General features: G+C 39.8%; 1 protein-coding gene across 1 annotated transcript in view; it reads left to right on the top strand.

Moving 5' to 3' along the window:
- Positions 1-22,055, top strand: part of Acsl5 (acyl-CoA synthetase long chain family member 5) — a 53,041-nt gene that overhangs the window by 22,358 nt on the left and 8,628 nt on the right. The window contains 12 exon segments of the mRNA XM_021253436.2: positions 2,087-2,192; positions 6,224-6,288; positions 6,418-6,519; positions 8,102-8,201; positions 9,111-9,289; positions 10,103-10,135; positions 10,223-10,274; positions 11,043-11,116; positions 11,601-11,678; positions 12,891-13,025; positions 19,934-20,068; positions 20,582-20,677. Coding sequence (XP_021109095.2) covers positions 2,087-2,192; positions 6,224-6,288; positions 6,418-6,519; positions 8,102-8,201; positions 9,111-9,289; positions 10,103-10,135; positions 10,223-10,274; positions 11,043-11,116; positions 11,601-11,678; positions 12,891-13,025; positions 19,934-20,068; positions 20,582-20,677 — 1,155 coding nt within the window.

Here is a 22,055-nt window from a genome sequence, read left to right as displayed (position 1 = left end):
TAATCTCCTGGAAATCTTTTTGCATCTGTTTTATGGATTCCATGTGTTTCCTATGTTGGGATTCCATCATGTTCCTCAGAGCCTCTATTTTTTTATCTGTGTCCTCTCTAGATTTATTAATCATGTCCTGCACCATGAGCACAATCTTTGCTGTTATCTGAGTAATTATTTCTGATTTCATTTTTCCCAGATCCTCTTTTGTTGCCAGTTCAGAGAGTCCAGGTAGTTGAGTATCAGATTGTTCCATCTCGTTTCCCTTTGGGGTTGCTGTAGGTGATCCAGAAGTCTGTTTTTTAGGCTTGTTTATGTGTCTTCTCATTTCCACCAGGGGCCGGGGTGGGGGGTGCTTCTGGCCCCTGCGCAGCTCAGCTTCTCTGCCCTAGGAGCATGGGATGGCGGCGGGGGAGCTTCCTTCTGGGTGCTGGGACTGGCTCAGCTTCTCTGCCCTAGGAGTGTGGGATCCTACATTTGTTTTAATATTATTTTATTGGTACATTTTAGGTATACAATATAATGACATTCATCATTGGAAAGTTGCACCTTTACATAATGTCTCTTGGTTCTTATTTTTCCTCCTTCCCTTGCCCTCCCTTTAACCCCTCCATCCCTCCCTATTTACAGAGACTTTATTTCCATTTTTTCATTTTCTCATATTAATTCCATTCCCTTCTTTCCTTTCCCCTATCCCTCCCAATTCCTCTTCCTGTCTGCCCCTTTTCTTCCTATTTCACATTATCTATTATACCTTTTAGTCCTCATTTACACTTTCAGTTTCTCACACCAGAGAAACTATTTGGTATTTACACACGTGTGTCCCGTTTATTTCACTGTAAAGTATCGCCTCACTGTGCATCCATTTAGCTATAAATATCTCTAGTTTCTCATTTTTTATGGCTGAGTAGTACTCCGTTTTATTAAAAAACCACATTTTCTTTATCTAGTCTCCAGTTGATGGGCATTTGGGCTGTTTCCAAGTTTTAGCTATTATAAACTGTGCTGCTATGAACATGGGTGCACATCTATTGCTGTGGTATGACTCTTTTAATTCATTGGGGAAGATTCCCAGCAGTGGAATAGTGGGGTCAAATGGGACTTCCAGTCCTAGTTCTTTGAGGTATCTCCATACTGATTTCCACAGAGGCTGCACCAGTCTACACTCCCACCAGCAGTACAGCAGGGTTCCTCTTTCCCCACAGCCCCGCCAGCATTTGTTATTGAGGAAACCTAAATTTTTTAATGGTTGTCTAATTGATGCCTATTCTTCTCTAGACTAACTTTCATGAGGGTTGGGCCATGCCTGTAGCTTCATTTGTAACTAAGACCCTTCCCTTGGGCTGGATCCTCCAGCTCCAGGTGGGCCCCTCAATGATTTCTTTCTCCAGTGCTATCTTCTCTAGCTTCCCACAGACCCACCAGGTGATTTCTTGCTCTCATGCCTTTGTTCAGACCATTCCCTCACTCTGGGTGATTTTTCCTTTTTTCTCTCCTCCATCCAAAGCATATGTTTTTGATAAATGCCTTCTTACTTTAAAGGCTCTATTAAAACATATTTTTTCTCTGTGACCTTTATCCTTTGTAAATTTATCTCCCTATTGTGCATTTATTTTTTTAAGCAGAGCATGTACATTACCTTATTTGGATATCTTTCCTTTCTTACCTAGTCACAGTCGAAAAACTCTAGTTTATGAGGAGCTCAGGGGCAACTATTTTGTCTTGAATCCCATCTGCAATATTTTCCCAGTGCCTGGAACTTTTAGTATGCATTAGGTACGTGTTTAAACTTGATAGGGCTTTTTTAAAGGATGTAAAACTATACCTGTAATCTCTCCTCTGTGTATGTGTATACATATACATGCCAGTGTGGTTACCAACACAGAATTGTGACAATCTGGAGAGTGGGATCGCAGGTCCATTTTGTAAAAGTCTTTTTTTAAACACTTATATGTTCCAAAGTATTTGATTGATTAGTAAAGAGGACATCACTGTGACCTAAGGAATCAGCATTCTGATCTCTTCAGCTCAATCCCTAAAGGCTTTTGAAAGAGTAGAGACTCAGGCGTGGCCTAAACTTGGTCTTGTGTCTTAGGGAGGAGCCCGGAAATTTGCTTTCCAGAAGAATGACCTAGCCCGTTATTACTTCCCAGACGCCAAGACAATGTATGAAATTTTCCAGAGAGGACTCGCTGTGTCTGGTAAGCATGGTGGCCTGGCCTTGCCTGTTAGGGGCCTGAGGCAGGGTCTGTCCCACTCTCTTCCTTCCTGTCACTTCTAGAACTCCAGGGGCTTTGATGTGGTCCAAGTAGAATTACAGAGCACAAAACACAGGCGACACTTGCACAGCATCAGTTTGGATGCTGGAAACAGTGTAGGACACATACGAGTTTGGAACCTACGTCTTCCATTTCCGGCTGTGTAGCCTGGTACAAACCTCTTGAATTCTCTTCCCCTGTTCCCCACCTAACACAACTAGAAATTTCCTTGCCAACCTGTTGCTAAAAAGTCAAGAAGACAATCAATCATGTGTAGGAAAGTATTTTGATTGCTTTGTTGCCACATTTGTTTAGGAACATGCTTTTCAGAAATGTGCTCCCTGCATTTACACATGAAGAATCTGGGGCCCATAAGCAGCTAGGACTCCTAACTTCTTACCTTGTTCTTCACTCCAGTATCATACTCCTGGCCCTTTGGGCTTTGATAAGTCCATTTGAAACAGATCAAGCCTTAATATCTATAATTTATATCACTGAACACAATGCTAGATGCCCAAGTTCCCTTTCAAAATCACCTTTCAGGTCTCTTTATACCTTTTTTCCTTTGGGTAATGGTGTAGGTTTGCCTACCTGGCTTTTCGTCCCTCCCTTCTCTGCTCCCTGTTTACCATGACCATGATGATGTTTCCAGCTGACTCCCATCAAGAGCTAACTATGCGATAGGTGTTGAACATCTTTTATCTACTCAACCTGTCCTGAATCTCTACAGGTTGTTAGTTACTTTCAACCCCATTCTTATAGATGAGGAAATGGAGACTCAGGTTCAACGACATTTCCAAGGTCACAAAACTAGAAAATAATTGGCACTGATACTTCAGCCTAAGTCTGTCTGTATGATTGTTCTATTTTATGTCAGCTCTTAAGTGTTTTTTAAAAGCAGTTACTCCTTTAGTCAATGAAAAGTTTATTGTAAAGAAAACTTCTATTCGAGGACCCATAGGGGCTGGTGTTTAGTATTTCTGGTTCAAATTAGCATTCATTTAGACTTCCATGCAAAACCAAGCAAAAAACAAACCAAAATTGATTTTTTTACTTCTCTAGCAACTTAAGATAGAAAATGGCTAAAATGGTAGAACTTCCTAGCAGATTTATTCATTGAATATATGTTGTTACTGTAATTAAAAACAAGTCATTGAGCATGTGATATGTGGCTTTTTAGGATTTTTTCCAATACTAAATTAAAATTAAAGTAGTAAGGTTAAGATGGCTTCTTAGGGCCAGGGATTTAGCTCAGTGGTGCTGCTGCCTGCCTCACAAGCGTAAGGTCCTGAGTTCCATCCCTGGTACCAAAAAAAAAGTCTTGAATCCCATCCCCAACTCTTAAACTGGGTACTATGGTACAAACTTGTGATCCCAGCTATTCAGAAGGCTGAGGTAGGTGGCCAACCTGGGCAAAAAAGTGAGACCTCTCCTCAAAAATAAATAAATAAATGGCCTCTTATGCAAGCAGGCATGAGAAATGGCTTGGCTATTTCTATAGAAAAATGACACTTCTAATCTTACCTATGGTTGAACACTTTAGCCCCTTTTAATTCCTAGCTAGTAGTTCATCTGTATTAAGAATCACCAAAAAAAAAAAAAAAAAAGAATCACCAGGATATTGTTTAAAATATATGTCCCCTGGTTCCACCTTAGTTCTACTGAATCAGAATTCCAGATGGTGAGAGCTAACAACCTTCAGGAAGTGTTAAAAATACAAAGCTTCCGGGAGTATGCTTACCAGAGTTTAAACTCTAATTCATTTAGTGCAGTTATTTTGCCAGGAAGCTGTAAGTGGGTGGGCTCCTTGGAAATGCCTACACCTTAGACCTGAGCCAGGTCTGAGTTAAACAGGTTAATCAAAGGTTAGGCCAGTGGTGGTGAACCTCTCACAGGCGTCCTGCAGATGGCTGATTATTATCATGGAAAGCTCTAAAAAGTTCATCATCACTGGGCTAGGCTGTTACCTGGTCAAGCTGAAGCTGAGTAGGGGATAGAGTTTAATGAGAATCTCTCTTTGGGTCAATTCTTTTGACTTGTTCCTTGACCAGGGGCCTCTACGAGCATTTTTATTAGTGAGGAAGTCATGAGAAGATGTAGACTATTTATTCCACATTCATCAACTCTTCCTCTCACTGGGTGAGCATGAAGAATTTAGCCCAATCCTTCATGATTCTTAGTACAAAGCGGGGGTAGTAATCATTGGGAAGACCCAAGGAAGCTCACAATAGGCAGTCAATAAACACCAGCTACCCTTACTGACTAATGTCAAACCCCTGGGAGCAGTGACTATGACCAACTGGCGAATGGGGACTTGCCACCCTCTAAGGAGCATTACAGATTGAGACTTCATTTCAGGCACTTTCATGCAGCTGTTTCAACAGGAAAAAAAGTAGTAATGTTTCCTGTGGACAGTCTCCTCATTCACGTTTCACATCTCTTTAGTCATCATGGCTGTCTCTTTCCTGTTTTCCTTCCTTTTTTCTTTCATCACTCAGTGAGAAATTTGCTTTTTTGTTGCTGAATTTCTAGTAACCCTCTTCTAAATGCTTCCTTTTGGGAAGACGTGAATTCCTCTCACCACCTTGGCTAGATCCTCTGTATAAAATTTCCTTCTTTCTCCTTTTCTGTTTATAACACAGACTTCTCCTGGCTTAAATGTGGAGGCTTCTCTGCCACTCTGGATTGTTTCTTAGCCTAATACCACTGCTTTCCTAGCTTAGCTTTAAAAGCTGGCCTACCTATGCTAGAAGGGAGAGGTTCCCGGATGTGTTTCAATTTTAAATAAGACTGAGTAGTTTAGATGTTCAGGATGTACATTCTCTTACTGTCAAATGTAGAACCTAAGTTGGAAAAATATTGAGGGTAAATGTGCATGTGTGTTCTTGTCATTCTTTATCCTATAAGACACTCTCATATAAACAAGCAAAGAACGTAAACGGATGATTCAGAATAAATAGAACATAACAAATAAAAGGTTCCACTTTCTTAGCGGTTAAAAAAATTTAGATAAAAATTATACTTTTTCAAACTTATCAAACCAGAAGACATTTCTCAAAAGATACCATTTAGTGCTCTCTGGGAATGTGATTAAACTTGGTATGTTACAGGTGGGAGAAAAGTCAATGGTCACAACTTTTCTGCCAAGCAGTGTGGTGCTCTGTAACCAAAGTCCCCCTCTCCTTCTCAAACCACATATTTCATTCTAGAGGGCTATCTTATGAAAATGTACTAAATGTGAACTTATCAATTTGAAAATATTTATCATAACATTACTAGTGTCAAACATGGAAACAATCTAAATAGCCACAATGAGATAAAGTCAACAATAGTAGACCCCTTTATCAGATAGCCATTGAAATCTCTACAGAGAAGAAATAGTATAGAAGTATTTATATCAAATCGAAAAAAGAAGCAGCATACTAAAGTATTATTTTCATTCTAATTATGTGAATGAGCATAACTGTAAAACTATGCAAAGAAACTGAAGAAGGAAATAGTGTCAAGCATGATATTTATATGGTAAGAATGATGATTCACAGTTTGGTTTTTTTCCTGTATTTTTATGATCATACATTTCTTTTGTAATAGGGAACCTTAATCCAAGATTATTCAGTACAGGCTCTTTGCATTTCTTTGTAGGATTTTATTTGGTCACGTGATGTAAATTAGTCCACATTGATGGCTTTCTCTGAAGGGCTATGGGACCACACAGGTCACAGATGCAATACTGAACCACCTCTGTTTTTTCCCATTTTCTAAATGTTTCAAATGTAGATGATAGGACACTCTGCCTTTGAGAACTGAGTATTAATTGCCCTTGAATTTCCCTGAACAAGAGAAGTTCAAATTTCTGCCAGATTTGTTCTTTGTGCATTGGCCTCTTTGACTGAATATTCTTTTATCTTTTCTGCTCCAAAAGATTTGCAGCTGGGGAGACTGGAGTTGATTTTCTTGTAATGTTGTATTTTTAGACAATGGGCCCTGCTTGGGATACAGAAAACCAAACCAACCCTACAGATGGCTGTCCTACAAACAGGTGAGTTAGGCCCAGGGTTTTAGAAAGGTTCTTTTGCTAATGTTTGTAGCATGCTGACCGAATTTTGGTCTTTTTTTTTCTCTTGTTCTTTCTCTCCCCACCCCACCCCCTCTCTGTCTCTCTTCACAGGTGTCTGATCGAGCAGAGTACCTGGGTTCCTGTCTCATACACAAAGGACATAAGCCCTCACCGGACCAATTTATTGGCATCTTTGCTCAGAATAGGCCAGAGGTAACCATATTGAAGATAACTAAGAAAATCCCTTCTGCTGCACACACACCAATGCAGCACTCTGATACACACTGATAACTTACTGAAGCTGTTTAAAGATTTCATACTGCAGGGCTGGGGATTTAGCTCAGTGGTCCACCGCCTGCCCTGCAAGCACAAGGACCCAAGTTCAATCCCCAGTACCAAAAAAAAAAAAGATTTCATACTGCCTATTCTTCTGCTTGAAAGAGTTATAACTCAGAGCCTCCTTCATTCCTGACAGAATGGTTAGGATTCTAGTCTGGATGTTTGGACTTTTACTTGCCAGTGCACCGTGGATCATTTTAAATCAAGCTGTTTGTTCTATGAGGAAGAGAAGGACACTCCAAGTTACTGGCAAAAGTGCTGTGGAAAAGGATTGGTTAGACTTAGAACTGGAGCTTGCATATTGTACTTGAACCAGCAAACCAGGGCACCCGTTATACTTGAGTATGGCCTTCGCCATCTTGGCCCGGTGGTTTGGAAGCAGATGGTATCAAATTCCAGGTAAATCATTAGGCCCAATAGGGTCAAGGAAAGTCTTTGTATGATCTTTATGTTCACTAGAGCCAGTTTCTTTAGTAAGATTTTTAGATTAATCCCAATAAGCCCCAGCTACCTATTCCACTTTTGCTATACTCAGCCTCAGTAAGAAGAGGTGACCTTGACCTACTTTAAGAATTTAACACCAAACTTAGTGTGTCAGTCTGCTAGGGCTGCTCTAATAAAACACACAGGTTAGGATGTCAGCAGGTTTGGATTCTCCCTCGGCCTCTCTCTGATTGCAAGTGAGCTTTCTCATTTGTCCTTATGTGGGCTTTGCTCTCCACAGTGCATCCCTGGTGTTTCTTTCCCTTCTACAGAGACAACCACCCTGTTAGATTAGGGCTCTGTCTTATGACCTCATTTAACTTCAATTACCTACTAAAGTCCTATCTGTAGGGCTTCAACATGACTGTAGGGCAGGAGGGAAGAGACACGACTCAGTCTACACTACCTAGACTGACATTTAAGGCCTGCTGCTAGCAGATTCTGACCCACCTTTCCAATTTTATTTTCTGTTACAATTCATGCTTGCTAATGTGTTTACCCAGTATATCATGTCTCCTATCTTTGTTCTCATCCTTCCTTCTTTGAATGTCTTACCTACTTTCATCTCCATAGCCAAATCCTACCAGTCCTCTGAAGCTCTATCTAATTTCCCTCATTTCCTCCAAAGCAATCTCAGATAGCCTTGACCCTGTCCTTGAATTTGATCTTTGCCTCCTGTAGGCTCCCTGGTTTTTTTCATAGCTCTTACACATGGAACTGGCTACTTACCTTGGTATTCTGGTCTACCTTTGATTTACAGTTATCTCTGTGTCTACCTTATCTAACTTATTTAGCTATACTTTATGGCAGTAACAGTGATGTCCCAATGGCCTGCCTTGTAGCAATTTCTTTTTACATAAAAAGTCCATAAATTTTACATAAAATGTACTGAATAAGCATTTTTTTGGATGAATGAACTAAACAACTCCTCAAAGTCATTGTCCAGGGCTTACTTGAACTTCTCTTCCCACAGTGGGTCATCTCCGAATTGGCTTGCTACACTTACTCCATGGTAGCCATCCCCCTGTATGACACCTTGGGAGCAGAAGCCACCGTATTTATTGTCAACAAGGGTAAATCTTTGCTATTGCATTAAAACTTGATTTTTTCTTAATTCTTTCTTTCTTCTCTTTTTTTTCAGATTTGAAATACTTGTGGCCAGAAAATAAGTGTTTCAGTCTTTTGGGTTCTGTAGTACTTAGGATATTATTTAAAGGGGAATTATATTTTAAAAAAATAAGCCCACGAGGCAGAGATATGTTTAGATAAAAGGTTCAATGAAATGCTTTAAGGTGACCTAGTACAACAGTGTAGTTCAGAGACAATTCTACTTACTTTAAGCACACTGGAAGAAAGTACTTGATTGACTAAATCATGCTGGAGTTATGGATTTAATTTCTTACCTTTTATAAATTAAAGTCAACACAACTAACCAGCAGACACCAATACTCATGGTGAATCTGTAGAATAAAAATTGTCATTGTTAGAGAAACAAATCTAAGTTCAGCAGGCAAGTAGCAGCCCTTTCATGTATCAAAGATGTTATTTTTTGTTGCCGAACTAGTAGATCCAGTAGAGTCAGTTGAGCAGTAGATAGCGCAGAAGCTTTCTCTTTGTGCCAACATGTGTCATGTATGAGAGAAAACGCCAACAAATGTTTGTCTACTAAAAACTCCACTGCCCCTCCTTTCTCTTCAACTCCCTACTCCTCAAAATAAGACAGTGATCCATATACATTGTCTGAATGACTTTTCTTCAGCATAAGGAATTGCATGATTCCTCTAGAAACCACAATAACATTATATGTTTCTCTTTCGATTGAGCTCATTTATTATTAACGGAATGTTTCAGGTGACACACTACACACTTGATTTGCAGTTGTAATCTTCTGTGAGGACCTACTAGCTTTGGAATTTTTAAAAATCTCTTTCTCCTTGAAGGGTAATCAAGTGCTTAGCAGAGTAGCTCTGTTTCTTTTTCAGCTGATATCCCCACTGTCATCTGTGATACACCCCAAAAAGCATCGGTCCTGATAGAGAATGTGGAAAAGGGTCTCACCCCATGCCTGAAGCTGGTCATTCTCATGGACCCCTTTGATGATGATTTGAAGCAAAGAGGAGAGAAGTGTGGAGTTGAGGTCTTATCCCTCTTTGATGCTGAGGTATGGATCTGAATCTCACCATGCAGCTTGAAGGCTAGTCCAGCATCCTAAGCAATCTTCAGGAAACCTGCACAAAACTCAGGGCTGCTGTTCTCCATAGACAGCACACAAGGAGTGAATTGGACTCATGCTAAGAAGCTTGGAGAATGATTTCTTCAACACAACTCAGAAACTCATGCCAAGGGAAGGGAAAGTGCTGTGGCCAGTTGCACAGACTTCTGAGTAGATCATATTTGAATACAGAGCTCACTACCAGTTGAGAATGTGGCTCCTGGGGCCCAGGTTCACATTCCCACTCCTCCTCCAATTACAGTGCAGCTCTAATAATCTAAGTTAGGTGACATGAGGCAAATGATTCCACATCTCCCTTTCCCCATCCAAAAACTGGATAATAATAATCCCTATCTCACAGAGCTGTTGGTAGAGTTAAATGTGTTAATATGTGTAAATTTCTCAGGAAATGGATAAGTTGTAAGCTCAGATATGTTAACTATTTGTTTTATTAAAGGAAGATTTGGTTGTGGTCCTAGATGACCAAACTTTAAGAGTATAGGGGGAAATTTTCATGTTCAGGATCTGCCCTCTTTAGCTTAATATACTGAAGAAACTTTATCCTTTTCCCTGGGGTTTGCATTGTACATAAATATTGGCTTTTGGGCCCAATCTGGTTTGGAATTTTGGTTATATTCGCATATGTCCTTCTGGTTTCCTTGTGGAAAGGGAAAGGGAGGGTTGCGTTTGTCCTAAGTGTGTCCATCTCAACAAATGCTTTTCCTTCTTACTTTTTGTTTTGGTTTTTTTTTTCTCATGTAGAATCTAGGCAAAGAGAACTTCAGAAAACCCGTGGTAAGTTTTCTTCTGTCTGAATTTGATTCTTGGCACAGTTAACTCTCAAAATGTGTGGTAAACTAAGTCTTCATGCCTCCCCTCCAGCCTCCAAACCCAGAAGACCTGAGCATCATCTGTTTCACCAGTGGGACCACAGGTCAGTGCCCCTGAGGCCCTGCCGGGCCCCGCGGTCAACCAGAAACATACTGTTAGTTCCTGGCCACTGGTAGGCAGGTACCAGTGCCCTACCATGAGCCTGTCCTGAGGGACTTGCAACCTGAAGCTTTTGAGTGTGAAATCCTGAATAAAGAAGTAAATGGACTGCATCAAATACATCAAATACCATTACATGCTATGGATTTCCAGAGTCTTAAAGATGGTGTCAGAAAGCCAGCTTTCCCCTCAGCGTACCACTCTCTCAATTAGACATCACTGGGACAGTTTCATTCAATCGGGGTAGCTGAGTGCTATTTCTCTACTCATAGTTGTGCCTCTACCCTACATCAACCCATCGAGTAGAATACTTAATCATTTTCAATGTGGCCCATGATGGTCCACAAGCTACATTTATTCCAGTATGCCTGACTTAAAAAAATTGTGATATCACTAGGTAATATTATTAGATCTGAGATCTCAAACATATGAACAATCAAGAGGGGTTTACTTGACTTTTCCTCTTCACCTATGTTCCTGAAATTATGGCTGTGGCCTTGCTGGCAGTAGGTCAATGATGCATTGGGTAGTAGAATCTCTTGGGACATTAATCATTCCTAAACTAAGACATATACATCCACAAAAGGACATAGTTACAGGAAAAAAACACTCTTCATCTCTGGAACAGAACCAGTTGAATCTAGCTTCTTTCAAGACCAAAGGCTATCTATTAATTACATAAAGGATCTTTCTCTCCACATATTTCCTCCAGGTGACCCCAAAGGAGCTATGCTAACTCATGGAAATATTGCTTCAAATGTTGCTGGTTTTCTCAGAAGTGCTGAGGTCAGTGGTCAACTGAAAAAGAGGTTCTCATTAAAATGTGAATCTGTTATATTATTTTTATTCTTGAAGTTAGGGGAGGCAGAGAGTGAGAGGGTAAAAAAAACCAACAAACATTAAAATCTCAAGTGTGGTCCCACACTGGTGTAGTCTTTGTCTTCAGGACAATATATTTTCAAGTGTTAGACTTTAAGGCTCACTGCAAATCTCTACAGTCCACACAGTTCAACAAATTCATGACAGGGCCATGATTTGTATTTCTCGATACCGGGCTGTACCTGTCCTATCACCAGTGTTATAAGTTGCTTGATGGAATAATCATGCATGTAGCATCGGTGATACAAGCCACTAGGAACATGTTAAAGTGCCTCTTAGAGTTATCCTTGTATCACATGAGACAGTCCTGAGAAGGGGTAGTTTTAAAATCTCCATTAGAAGAGAAAGTTCTAATTAATCCACTGTGATCTCCTTGTTCCCTAATCTACAGAGTGTTTTCCAGCCCACCTGTAACGATGTGACCATATCCTACCTTCCTTTAGCTCACATGTTTGAAAGAATTGTACAGGTGAGTGTTCTATGTTCCTAGCAGGTGTGTGAAAAGGAGGTCCTAACTTGCTAGCTGCATGCCGATTCTAAAGCCAGGGACACAGCCTTCTTCATCCTTTCTCTACAGGGTCAGGCGTAGGCAGGGAGTTGGCTCACCTGACTCCTAATCCTAGCAGTCCCCCAGCTTGTGGTAGTGCCTTGCTCTGTTGAATCAGTATGTGCCCCTTTCCCAGGGTTGCATGGGTCCATTGAGATCACAACCAGGAGCTTACCGTCTGCCTTCAGTTCTGAGCTGACTCGTGAGACACTGTGTCTTTCTTTTCACTTTGTTTTGGTTAGAATTTTTGAAAATATTTAAGGATAGAGAAAAGGAAGTTCCTCCAGAGAGAGGCAGGGAAAGAGCATTCGATCCAGGTACGGTACAAGGTGTTACAAACAGGCATTTTCACACCACACCTGAGTGTGTAAGGTGGTGTTGCCCCTGTGGTGGAGGCTCCAAAGGAGAGCTGCCTGGGGGTGGTCTGCAGGCTTCTTGGCTGATCTGAGGTCCATTCAGGAACAGACAGCAACATTGGCCTTTCAAAAACACAGGTGGGGGTGGGGGATTTAGCTCAGTGGTTCCACCGCCTGCCTCTGCCTCACAAGTGCAAGGACCCAAGTTCAATCCTCGGTACCAAAAACAAAAACAAAAACAAAAAGCACAAAACACAGGTGGTGTGATGGGAAGGTCCTCTTTCTGCTTCCCCTAAATATTTCTTCATCCTGCTGATGGTCGGTTGATGCATAGGATACTAAAATGCAAGATCCATTTCACTGGGCTAAAGTGTTTATATGTGATTAATAAAAAAGATTGTAATAAGCACTTAAACTTTTCACCTTTCTGAAATTGAGATGGTCTTGCAATTGAAGGCATATCCTAGTTTTCATTGGCAGTGGTGTTCCTTGGTGCCACATAATGAGCAATGTCATAAGAAGGGTGATATCTTGGACTGTCACACAGAGCTGTGGTGGAGTCAGGGGGTGGGACCCACAGTTTCGCAATGTGTTTTATCTGCCCTGTCACCTCAGTAGAAATGCATTTCCATCCTTTTTTGGGGGAGGCTCTCAGAGTCCTGGGCACTGACAGGTGAGGGGTTGCTGTACAGGAGAAAGTACCTGCGAACCTGAACTCACTTCCTTAATCCTACCCAAGACAGGCCCCACCTGAAGCCCCGTTTCCTCTTGGTTTCAGGCTGTCATGTATTCCTGTGGAGCCCAAGTGGGGTTCTTTCAGGGAGACATCCGGATGCTGCCTGATGATATGAAGGCTCTAAAGCCCACGATTTTCCCCACAGTGCCTCGCCTGGTTAACAAGATCTACGATAAGGTACTAACCTCGCTTTCGCTGGACTTGCCCTGAGAAGGAGGGGCCATCCGTGGTCTAGGCCTGTGCTAAGGCTCTGGGGGACTGTGTACTGTACCTGCACCCCATCCCCTACAAGTATCTGCTTAAAGCCACATTTACAAATGCTGCTCTGATAAACCATGATAGAGGAAACCCCCTTTCCTCTGGGCAAGGTTACTGACCTGAAGAAGAGCTCAACTCTGAGGCGTGGGGAGCCCCTCAATCTTTAGCCCACTTACTGGGAATTTGTCACCCTGATTTACACGTCTTGGTCATTGGGCTTCTTGCTGAGGGGCCAGGCTCCACGGTAAACATTTCAGATGCATCCTCTCACTGAATTCTCACACAAACATAGTGAATCACATTTGCTCTTATTATCTCTAACTGATAATGAGCCTTGGAGTTAAAGAACTTCCCTAGAGGAATATCTAATAAGGGTGGGCTGAAACCAACTGCCACCTAGTAGTTTTAGCTGCCATTGGTTACTGCTCATGAGGGTTTGCAAAATGCTGATTTTTCTATTTCTAATTCTGTAATTCTTCTTGTATTTATTTATTTATTTATTTATTTTTGCACTTTATTAAATTCTTTTATTGGTACATTGTAGGTATACAACACAATTACATTTCTCATTGGGAATTGTACCTTTACATAATGCATCTTGGTTCTTCTTTTTTCCCCATTCCTAGCCCTCCCTTCACCCCCTCCACCCTTCCCTATTTACAAAGACTTTATTTCCATTTTTTCCATTTCTCATCATTTTTCCTTTCCCTTCTTTCCTTTCCCCTGCCCCTCCCACTACTCCTACTCCTTTGGACCTTTTCTTTCTATTTTGCATTATCGATTATTCATTCTAATCATTGGTACATTTTAGGTATACAATATAATGACATTCATCATTGGAAATTTGCACCTTTACATAGTCTCTCTTGCTTCTTATTTTTCACCCTTGCCCAGCCCTCCCGTCAACCCCTCCATTCATATTTACAAAGATTTTGTTCCTATTTTTTCATTTTCTCATATTAATCCCATTCCCTTCTATCCTTTCCCCTAGCCCTCCCACTTCCCCTTCCCCTTTGCCCCTTTTCTTCCTATTTCACATCATCCATTATACCTTTTAGTCCTTATTTACACTTTCAGTTTCTCACACCAGAGAAACTATTCAGTATTTATTCATGTGTGTCCTATTTATTTCACTTAAGAGTATCACCTCAATGTGCATCCACTTAGCTATAAATGTCTCTAATTTCTCTTTTTTAATGGCTGAGTAGTACTCCATTTTATTTAAAAAACCACATTTTCTTTATCCAGTCTCCAGTTGATGGGCATTTGGGCTGTTTCCAAGTTTTAGATATTACACACTGTGCTGCTATGAACATGTGTGCACATATATCACTGTGGTATGATTCTTTTAATTCATTGGGGAAGATTCCCAGCAGTGGAATAGCAGGGTCAAATGGGACTTCCAGTCCTAGTTCTTTGAGGTATCTCCATACTGATTTCCACAGTGCTTGCACCAGTCTACACTCCCACCAGCAGTGGAGCAGGGTTCCTCTTTCCCCACAGCCCCACCAGCATTTGTTATTGGTTGATTTCATGATAGCAGCCATTCTTTCTGGAGTGAGGTGGAATCTCAGCATTGTTTTCATTTGCATCTCTCGAATGACCAGTGATGTTGAACATTTTTTCATGTATTTATTTGCTATTTGTACTTCTTTGTCTGAGAAATGTCTGTTCATTTCAGATGCCCATTTTTCGATTGGGTCTTTAAATTTGGGAGGTCTGATCTTTTTAAGTTCTTTATAGATTCAAGATAGTAGACCTTTGTCTGAGGAAGAGCAGGTGAAGATTTTTTCCCACATTGTGGGTTGTCTCTTCACACTGCTGGTGGTTTCTCTTGCTGTGCAGAAGCCTTTTAATAAGAAGAGATCTCACTTGTTGATTTTTTGTGCTAGTTCACGGGCAACTGAGGTTTTGTTCATAAAATCTTTTCCTACACCGATGTCTTCAAGGGTTCTACCTAACCTCTGTTCCAACTGGTTCAGAGTTTCTATTTTAATATTTAGATCTTTAATCCATTTTGATTTTAGTTGAGTGCATGGTGAGAGATACAGGTCTGGTTTTAATCTTTGGCAAGCTGAAGCCCAATTTTTCCAGCACCATTTATTAAAGAGGCTATCTTTCCTCCAGTGAGGGTGTTTGGCTCCTTTATTGAAGATGAGATGGCTGAGTGTGTCTGGCGTTGTTTCTGCATCTTCTAATCTGTTCCACTGGTCCTCAGGTCTGTTTCTTTGCCAGGACCATGCTGTTTTTATCACAGTAGCTTTGTAGTAGAGTTGCAGGTTGGGGATTGTGATACCCCCTGCCATGTCTCTGTTACCTAGAATTGCTTTTGCTATTCTGGGTCTCTTCTTATTCCAAATGAATTTGTGGGTTGTTTTCTCAAGGTCCATGAAGTATGCTGCTGGGATCTCAATTGGAATTGCATTAAATCTATATAGCAGTTTTGGAAGTATGGCCATTTTCACTATATTAATTCTTCCTACCCAGGAGCAGGGGATGTCTGTCCATTTTCTGATATCATCTTCAATCTCCCTTTTCAGAGTGCCATAGTTTTCAGAGAAGAGGTCTTTGATTTCTTTTGTTAGGTTGATTCCTAGGTATTTCAGTTTTTTAGATGCTATTGTGAAAGGAATTGTTTGCCCTGTTTCTCTCTCAGTGAGTCTGTCATTTGTGTAGAGGAAAGCTATTGATTTTTGTGTGTTGACCTTGTATCCAGCTACTTTATTGAATTTGGTTATTAAGTCTAGAAGACTTTTGGTGGAGTTCTTGGGGTCTTCTATATAGAGTATCATGTCATCTGCAAATAATGACAATTTGACTTCTTCATTTCCTATCTTTATTCCTTTTATTTCTTTCTCTTGTCTAATTGTCATGGCTAATATTTCCAGAACTATATTGAACAAGAGTGGTGATAGTGGACATCCTTGTCTTGTTCCTGATTTTAATGTGAAGGATTTCAGTTTTTGACCATTTAGTATGATATTGGCTGTTGGGTTTTCATAGGTGGCTTCTATCAGTTTGAGGTAGAGACCATCTATTCCAATTTTTTGTAGGGTTTTTATCATAAATGCATGTTGGATTTTGTCAAATGCTTTTTCTGCGTCTATGGAGATAATCATATGGTTTTTGTCCTTGGGTCTATCGATATAGTGTATTACATTGATTGATTTTTGTATATTGAACCATCCCTGCATCCCTGGGATGAATCCCACTTGATCAGGGTGTATGATCTTCTTGATGATCTTCTGCATTCTGTTTGCCATTATCTTATTAAGGAGTTTTGCATCTATGTTCATTAGTAAGATTGACCTATAGTTCTGCTTTTCGGTTAGGTCTTTCTCTGCTTTGGGGATCAAGGTGATGCTTGCTTCCAGGAATGAATTTGGGAGTATTGCTTCCCTTTCAATTTCATTGAAGAGTTTAAACAGTAGTGGCAGCAGTTCCTCTCTAAATGTCTTGTAGAATTCAGCAGTGAAGCCATCAGGGCCCGGGCTTTTCTTAGTTGATAAGTTTTTAATTACATTTTCAATTTCACTGGTTGATATTGGGTTGTTCAGAGTTTTTAGGTCTTCTTCATTCAACTTTGGTAATTCATATGTATCTAGGAATCTGTCCATTTCTTCTCTGTTGTCCGTCTTATTGGCATATAGGTTCTGGAAGTAGGTATTGATGATCCTCTGTATTTCTGCTGAGTCTGTTGTCATTTCACCCTTTTCATTCCTAATTGCATGGATTTGGGCCTTTTCTTTCCTTTTTCTGACAAGCTTGGCTAAAGGTTTGTCAATTTTGTTGATTCTTTCGAAGAACCAACTCTTGGCTTCATTGATTTTTTTTGTATCATTCTCTTAGTCTCCATTGCATTGATTTCTCCTCTGATCTTTATAATTTCCTCCCTTGTATGAGCTTTGGGGTTGTCCTGCTCTTTTTTTTCTAGAAGCTTGAGGTTCAGCATCAGGTTGTTTAATTGGACTCATTCTGTTTTCCTAATATGCATATTCACTGCTATGAATTTCCCTCCTAAGACTGCTTTTATTGTGTCCCATAGATTCCGATATGTTGTATTGTCATTGTCATTTAATTGAAGGAACTGTCTGATTTCTTTTTAAATTTCCTCTGTGACCCACTGATTATTCAGAAGTGTGTTGTTCAATTTCCACGTGTTTATGAAATTTTTCCAGTTTCTTTTGCTATGGATCTCCAATTTCATCGGACTATGGTCTGATAATATACAGGGGATAACTTCAATTCCTTTGCACTTACTTAAACATGTTCTGTGTGTGAGTATGTGGTCTATTTTTGAGAATGACCCATGTGCAGCTGAGAAGAATGTTTATTCTGGTTTTGTGGGGTGGAAGACTCTGTAAACATCTGTTAAGTTCATTTGTTCAAGAGTTTGATTGAGTTCTAGTATTTCATTACTTATTTTTTGTCTAGTTGATCTATTTGTGACAGTGGAGTATTGAGGTCCCCCACTACAGTTGTATTAGTGCATATATGACTTTTCATGTCCATTAGTATTTGTTTTATATAGTTGGGTGCACTAGTGTTTGGTGCACAGATATTTATGATTGTCATCTCTTCCTATTGGATTCTTCCCTTTACAAGGATGTAGTGTCCTTCTTCGTCTCTCTTAATCAGTGTTGGTTTGAAATCTACTTGATCTGCAAAGAGGATAGCTACTCCTGCTTTTTTTCGGGTTCCTGCTGCATTGAGTATTGTTTTCTACCCTTTAACTTTCAGTCTATGAGTTTCCTTTTGAATTAAGTGTGTTTATTTTTTATTTGTTTTTGGTACCGAGGATCAAACTCTGGTCCTTCCCCTTGCGAGGCAGGCGGCGGAACCACTGAGCTAGATCCCTGGCCCTCTTCTTGTACTTATTAAGACTTAACAAATACATTCTTTTCCTTAATTTTTCAGTCTTCAGAATAATGAATCAGTAGTCTAGATACCTTTAAAAGTGGCCAGTGAATGTTTTCTTGTATAATTATGAACTCATGATTTTCATTTGCATGTTTAATTTATTTTAGTCATTCTTCTTGATATGCAAAAGGGCCCATCTTGGAAGCTGGGAGCTCCCATGGAGTTGTTCATGTGTCCTTTTGACATGACCCCAGCAGTCTTTGATAGATTCCTTGCTTTCTGGCACAACAATATATCCTAGGAGCTCATCTTATGTATTTCTGACCCATGTCCTAGACTGACTAATTTCTTTGAGCAACCATTGGAGCTGGGATTTGAAGCCAGGCAATCTAACAACTCAATTCCCTAGGCCTGAAGCTGTCTGGAAATAACATGTGACCATTGTTCACTTGCTTTGCAGAACTCACTCTGATATTCTAACATTCCCATTCATACTTGGGACACTCAACAGAGTCTAACCTGGGGGTCTGAAGGCAGAGAGGGCAGTATTCCAGAACATAGGTGACACATGGACATTGAAAGCTCTGGTCTCTAAAAGACCTGCCAACATTTCCAACAGCTCTTCATTGTGCACTAGACTTACTAAATATGGTTATTGTGGGTTTTTATTTGCATTGTTGGATTTTTTTAATTCAGAGAGGTAGTATTTTATGATATTGTAATAATTTGTTACTTCTAGAACTTTTTTTTAAGTGGAGGACTTCATTAGTATGAATTTCAATTCTACATCTTTATCAGTGACTTGTTAGGAGGAAAATAAGTCTTATGAATTTTGAGAAAGGTAAATTTCTTATGGTTTAGAGAGGTACCAAGCATGAGACCTTATGAACTAGAAGGCAGCATCATGTAGCTCTTGAAGATAGATGGCAAAATACTGGTAAAGGGACGCCTAGAGACTAGAGCACAGTTTGCCTTAGAAGTCAAAGATGAGCTAGGCATGGTGGCACATGCCTGTAAAACTAGCTACTCAGAAGACTGAAATAGGAGGATCAGGAGTTTGAGGTCAGACAGGGCAACTTAGGGAAACCTGTCTCAAAAAATAATAATAAAACAAAAAAGACATTGAGAATGAGCAGTCCTGGTTGTCCGGAGGCCCAGAAACGGAAGCATAAACAGAAGATGGCCAGCGAGTCAGCCTTCAGCTCTTGAACCAAAAAGATCTTTGATTTTCTTCAATCTGATTTCCAGTACATTGAAGTCCTAAAGGCTGGAATATAGAATTCAGGATTTAATTTTCGAAATAAAGGGGTAGGGGAGTATTAGAGCTGTACTTGAGGAAGCTCTTCTTAGGTAAGAGTGCGGATGATGGATTGTAGAGTCACAGTAATGTCAGGTCAGGGAAATAATGTGAATTGGAAAAACAATGTCAAATGGTTAAGCCCAAAGGGAAGAAATGGTCTAGGTAGGTAAGTCTGTTGAATTTTGTATGATGTGGCTAAAGGTCCTTTTGTTACTGAGAAAGGTGATAATTCTGTAAGTTCAGGAAATATAAAAACATCATAAGGGTAGGGTAAGGGAGAGATGGCAATTGCTTTTTAAAAAAATCAGATTCCTAAGCCCTTCTACTAAATTAAAAGCCCTAGGAGTGGTGCTCATTGAGTTGCTTTTTGACCTAATTTTTTACCCAGCGACTTTGCAGGCAGTCTTTCTTCACCACCTTTTGCTTATCTCAGTTGTCAAAGTTGTTTGCCAAGGACCAGAAATCTGGATCTCTGCCTGCCTATCCTAAGCTCACTTCTTTCTGAGGGTGGCTGCACTTTTCTGGGATTGTCATCATTCAGTGACACAATTCATGAGTGTGGGACACTTCCTCATGAACTAGAAGGCACCACTGCTGCCTTACTAACTGATGACCTCAGTGAGTATGTCCAGTAGGTTTCCAACTAAAAGGACTTATCTCTCTGCAGGTACAAAATGAAGCCAAGACACCCTTGAAGAAGTTCTTGTTGAACTTGGCTGTTGCCAGTAAATTCAGTGAGGTGAAAAATGGTATCATCAGGCGTGACAGTTTGTGGGATAAGCTCATTTTTGCAAAGATCCAGGTAGGTTAAACGGGTTCTGGATAAGCCATCAAATGCCAGGCTGCTCTCTACTCATTGCACTTTGCTTTTCCTTGATAGCGTTAACTCGAGATCATGTTGGACACTTGTCCACTAACCTTGCACTAAAGAAATTGGTCTAAAAGCATAAAACAAATTTTATTTAGGTATTAGCCCTCTCTATTACTCTCCTACGTGGTCTGTGGACATTATAAGCAATTTTATAGGCCCCCAAACATAAATTTTTTGAGGAAACATGTTTAAAGAAAACATGCAAGTACTGATCTCAAGTATGAATGGTGGTGACAATAATAGCTAACATTTTAAATGTTTTGGGTTTTGTTTTGTTTTGTTTTTTTGCAATGCTAGACTCTATTCTAAGTGTTTTGTAAATTAGCTAGTTAATTCTTATAATAGCAAGCTATTATAGCCATTTTCAGAGGAGGAATCAGGAGCCAAAAGAGTTGATTTCAGCAGGTCTTTTTGTTTTGTTTTGTTTTCCATTCTACTGAACAGAACAGCCTGGGTGGGAGGGTTTACCTGGTGATCACTGCAGCTGCTCCCATCTCCAGTGCAGTCTTGACATTCTTCCGGGCAGCAATGGGATGTATGGTAAGATTTTATTTTCCTATATCTAGAGCTCATTATTAAAAAAAGGCAAAACACAACTGCAAAATACCAATGAGAAAGTCACCCAAAATCTCAAAACCAAGAGAAAATATCCTCCGAGTCACCTCCTTAGGCATCTGTATATTAAAATTTTTACACAATGGAATTAGTATTCTAAAATACCCATTTAACTGTACCTGTCAGCATTGCTTCTTTTCAAATAAAGATTTACATCATTTTAATGTTTTCAAAATGGTTTATTAAATTCACTCAAATGGTGAGTTTACTACTGATAAATATTTGAATTGCTTACCATTTTTCATTGTTGTAATCAATAAAATGATAAGGACAGGTGTGTTCCTTAGTAAGTATGCAATTATCAATTTAGAATAAATCCATGAAAATAGAAATTACTAGGTAAAAGTACATATATATATATATATATGTGCATTCATATACTTTTAAAAAACATAGTAATGTGTATTATCAGACTTTCCTCCAGAAAGATCTAGCCTTTTAAATACATTTCTACAAATAATGCATAAGCCTTATTTCTCTATGTTCTTGCTAGTAACACACCTGGTCAGCCATGTAAGCCTAAGTCAACTGGTTACCTCTAAATGAAAAACTGTATTACAGAGTTTTCTTTAACACTATTGCTTATTGACATTTGTGTGTCTTTCATGAATTACTCTATTACTTCCTTAAGAAAAATGGACAAAGGGTGATTTGATTCTCTTTCATATTGCTTTCTAAGAATTCTTCATATCATAATAAATTAATCTCTGTTGTACTGAAAGTACTTTTCTTAGCCTCATATTTTTTCCTTGTATGATGCTACATAAGTTTCAAATGTTTAGGTAGTCAAATTGGTTAAGGCTTTCTCTTTGTGGTTTTTTAATTGCTTAGATAGGACTCTTTAATCCCAGTATTTCATAAGACTGTTTTCACCCACATTTTCTGATAAACTTATGGTTTTCCATTTTTTTCTATTTCTACCTCTACTCTCTATCTGGAATGGGTATGGAGCCTGGGCATGGATATTATGTCATCCTCTTCCCACGAAATGGACTGCTAATTTGCCTTTCCAGCCAACCATGCACAGTATAAACAAAATAGAAAACAGACACAGGCTTATGCTCACAAAGAATGTCCCTATCCATATAACCACAATCAAAATAGATTCTGAACTGATACCTAGAAGTCCTCTAGGTTCTCAAACTATCGTCTTCTCAGTCATTCTTAATACTTTCCTTCAGTCCCTAAGAGCAGTAGATTAGAAAGTCCTGCTCTCTCACCTCACTCCTAGAAAAGTGTTCTGTAAGCCCTTCTCCCTCTACCAACCCTGCCTGTCACAGCCACACTTACAATGAGCAGCCTA

Source organism: Heterocephalus glaber, unplaced genomic scaffold (genome assembly GCF_053883595.1).
Source record: "Heterocephalus glaber isolate CG9 unplaced genomic scaffold, H.glaber_assembly_v1.0 deba00001497, whole genome shotgun sequence".
Taxonomy (NCBI): domain Eukaryota; kingdom Metazoa; phylum Chordata; class Mammalia; order Rodentia; family Bathyergidae; genus Heterocephalus; species Heterocephalus glaber.
The sequence above is the reverse complement of the archived record's forward strand: the minus strand, read 5'-3'. Positions and strand labels throughout refer to the sequence as shown.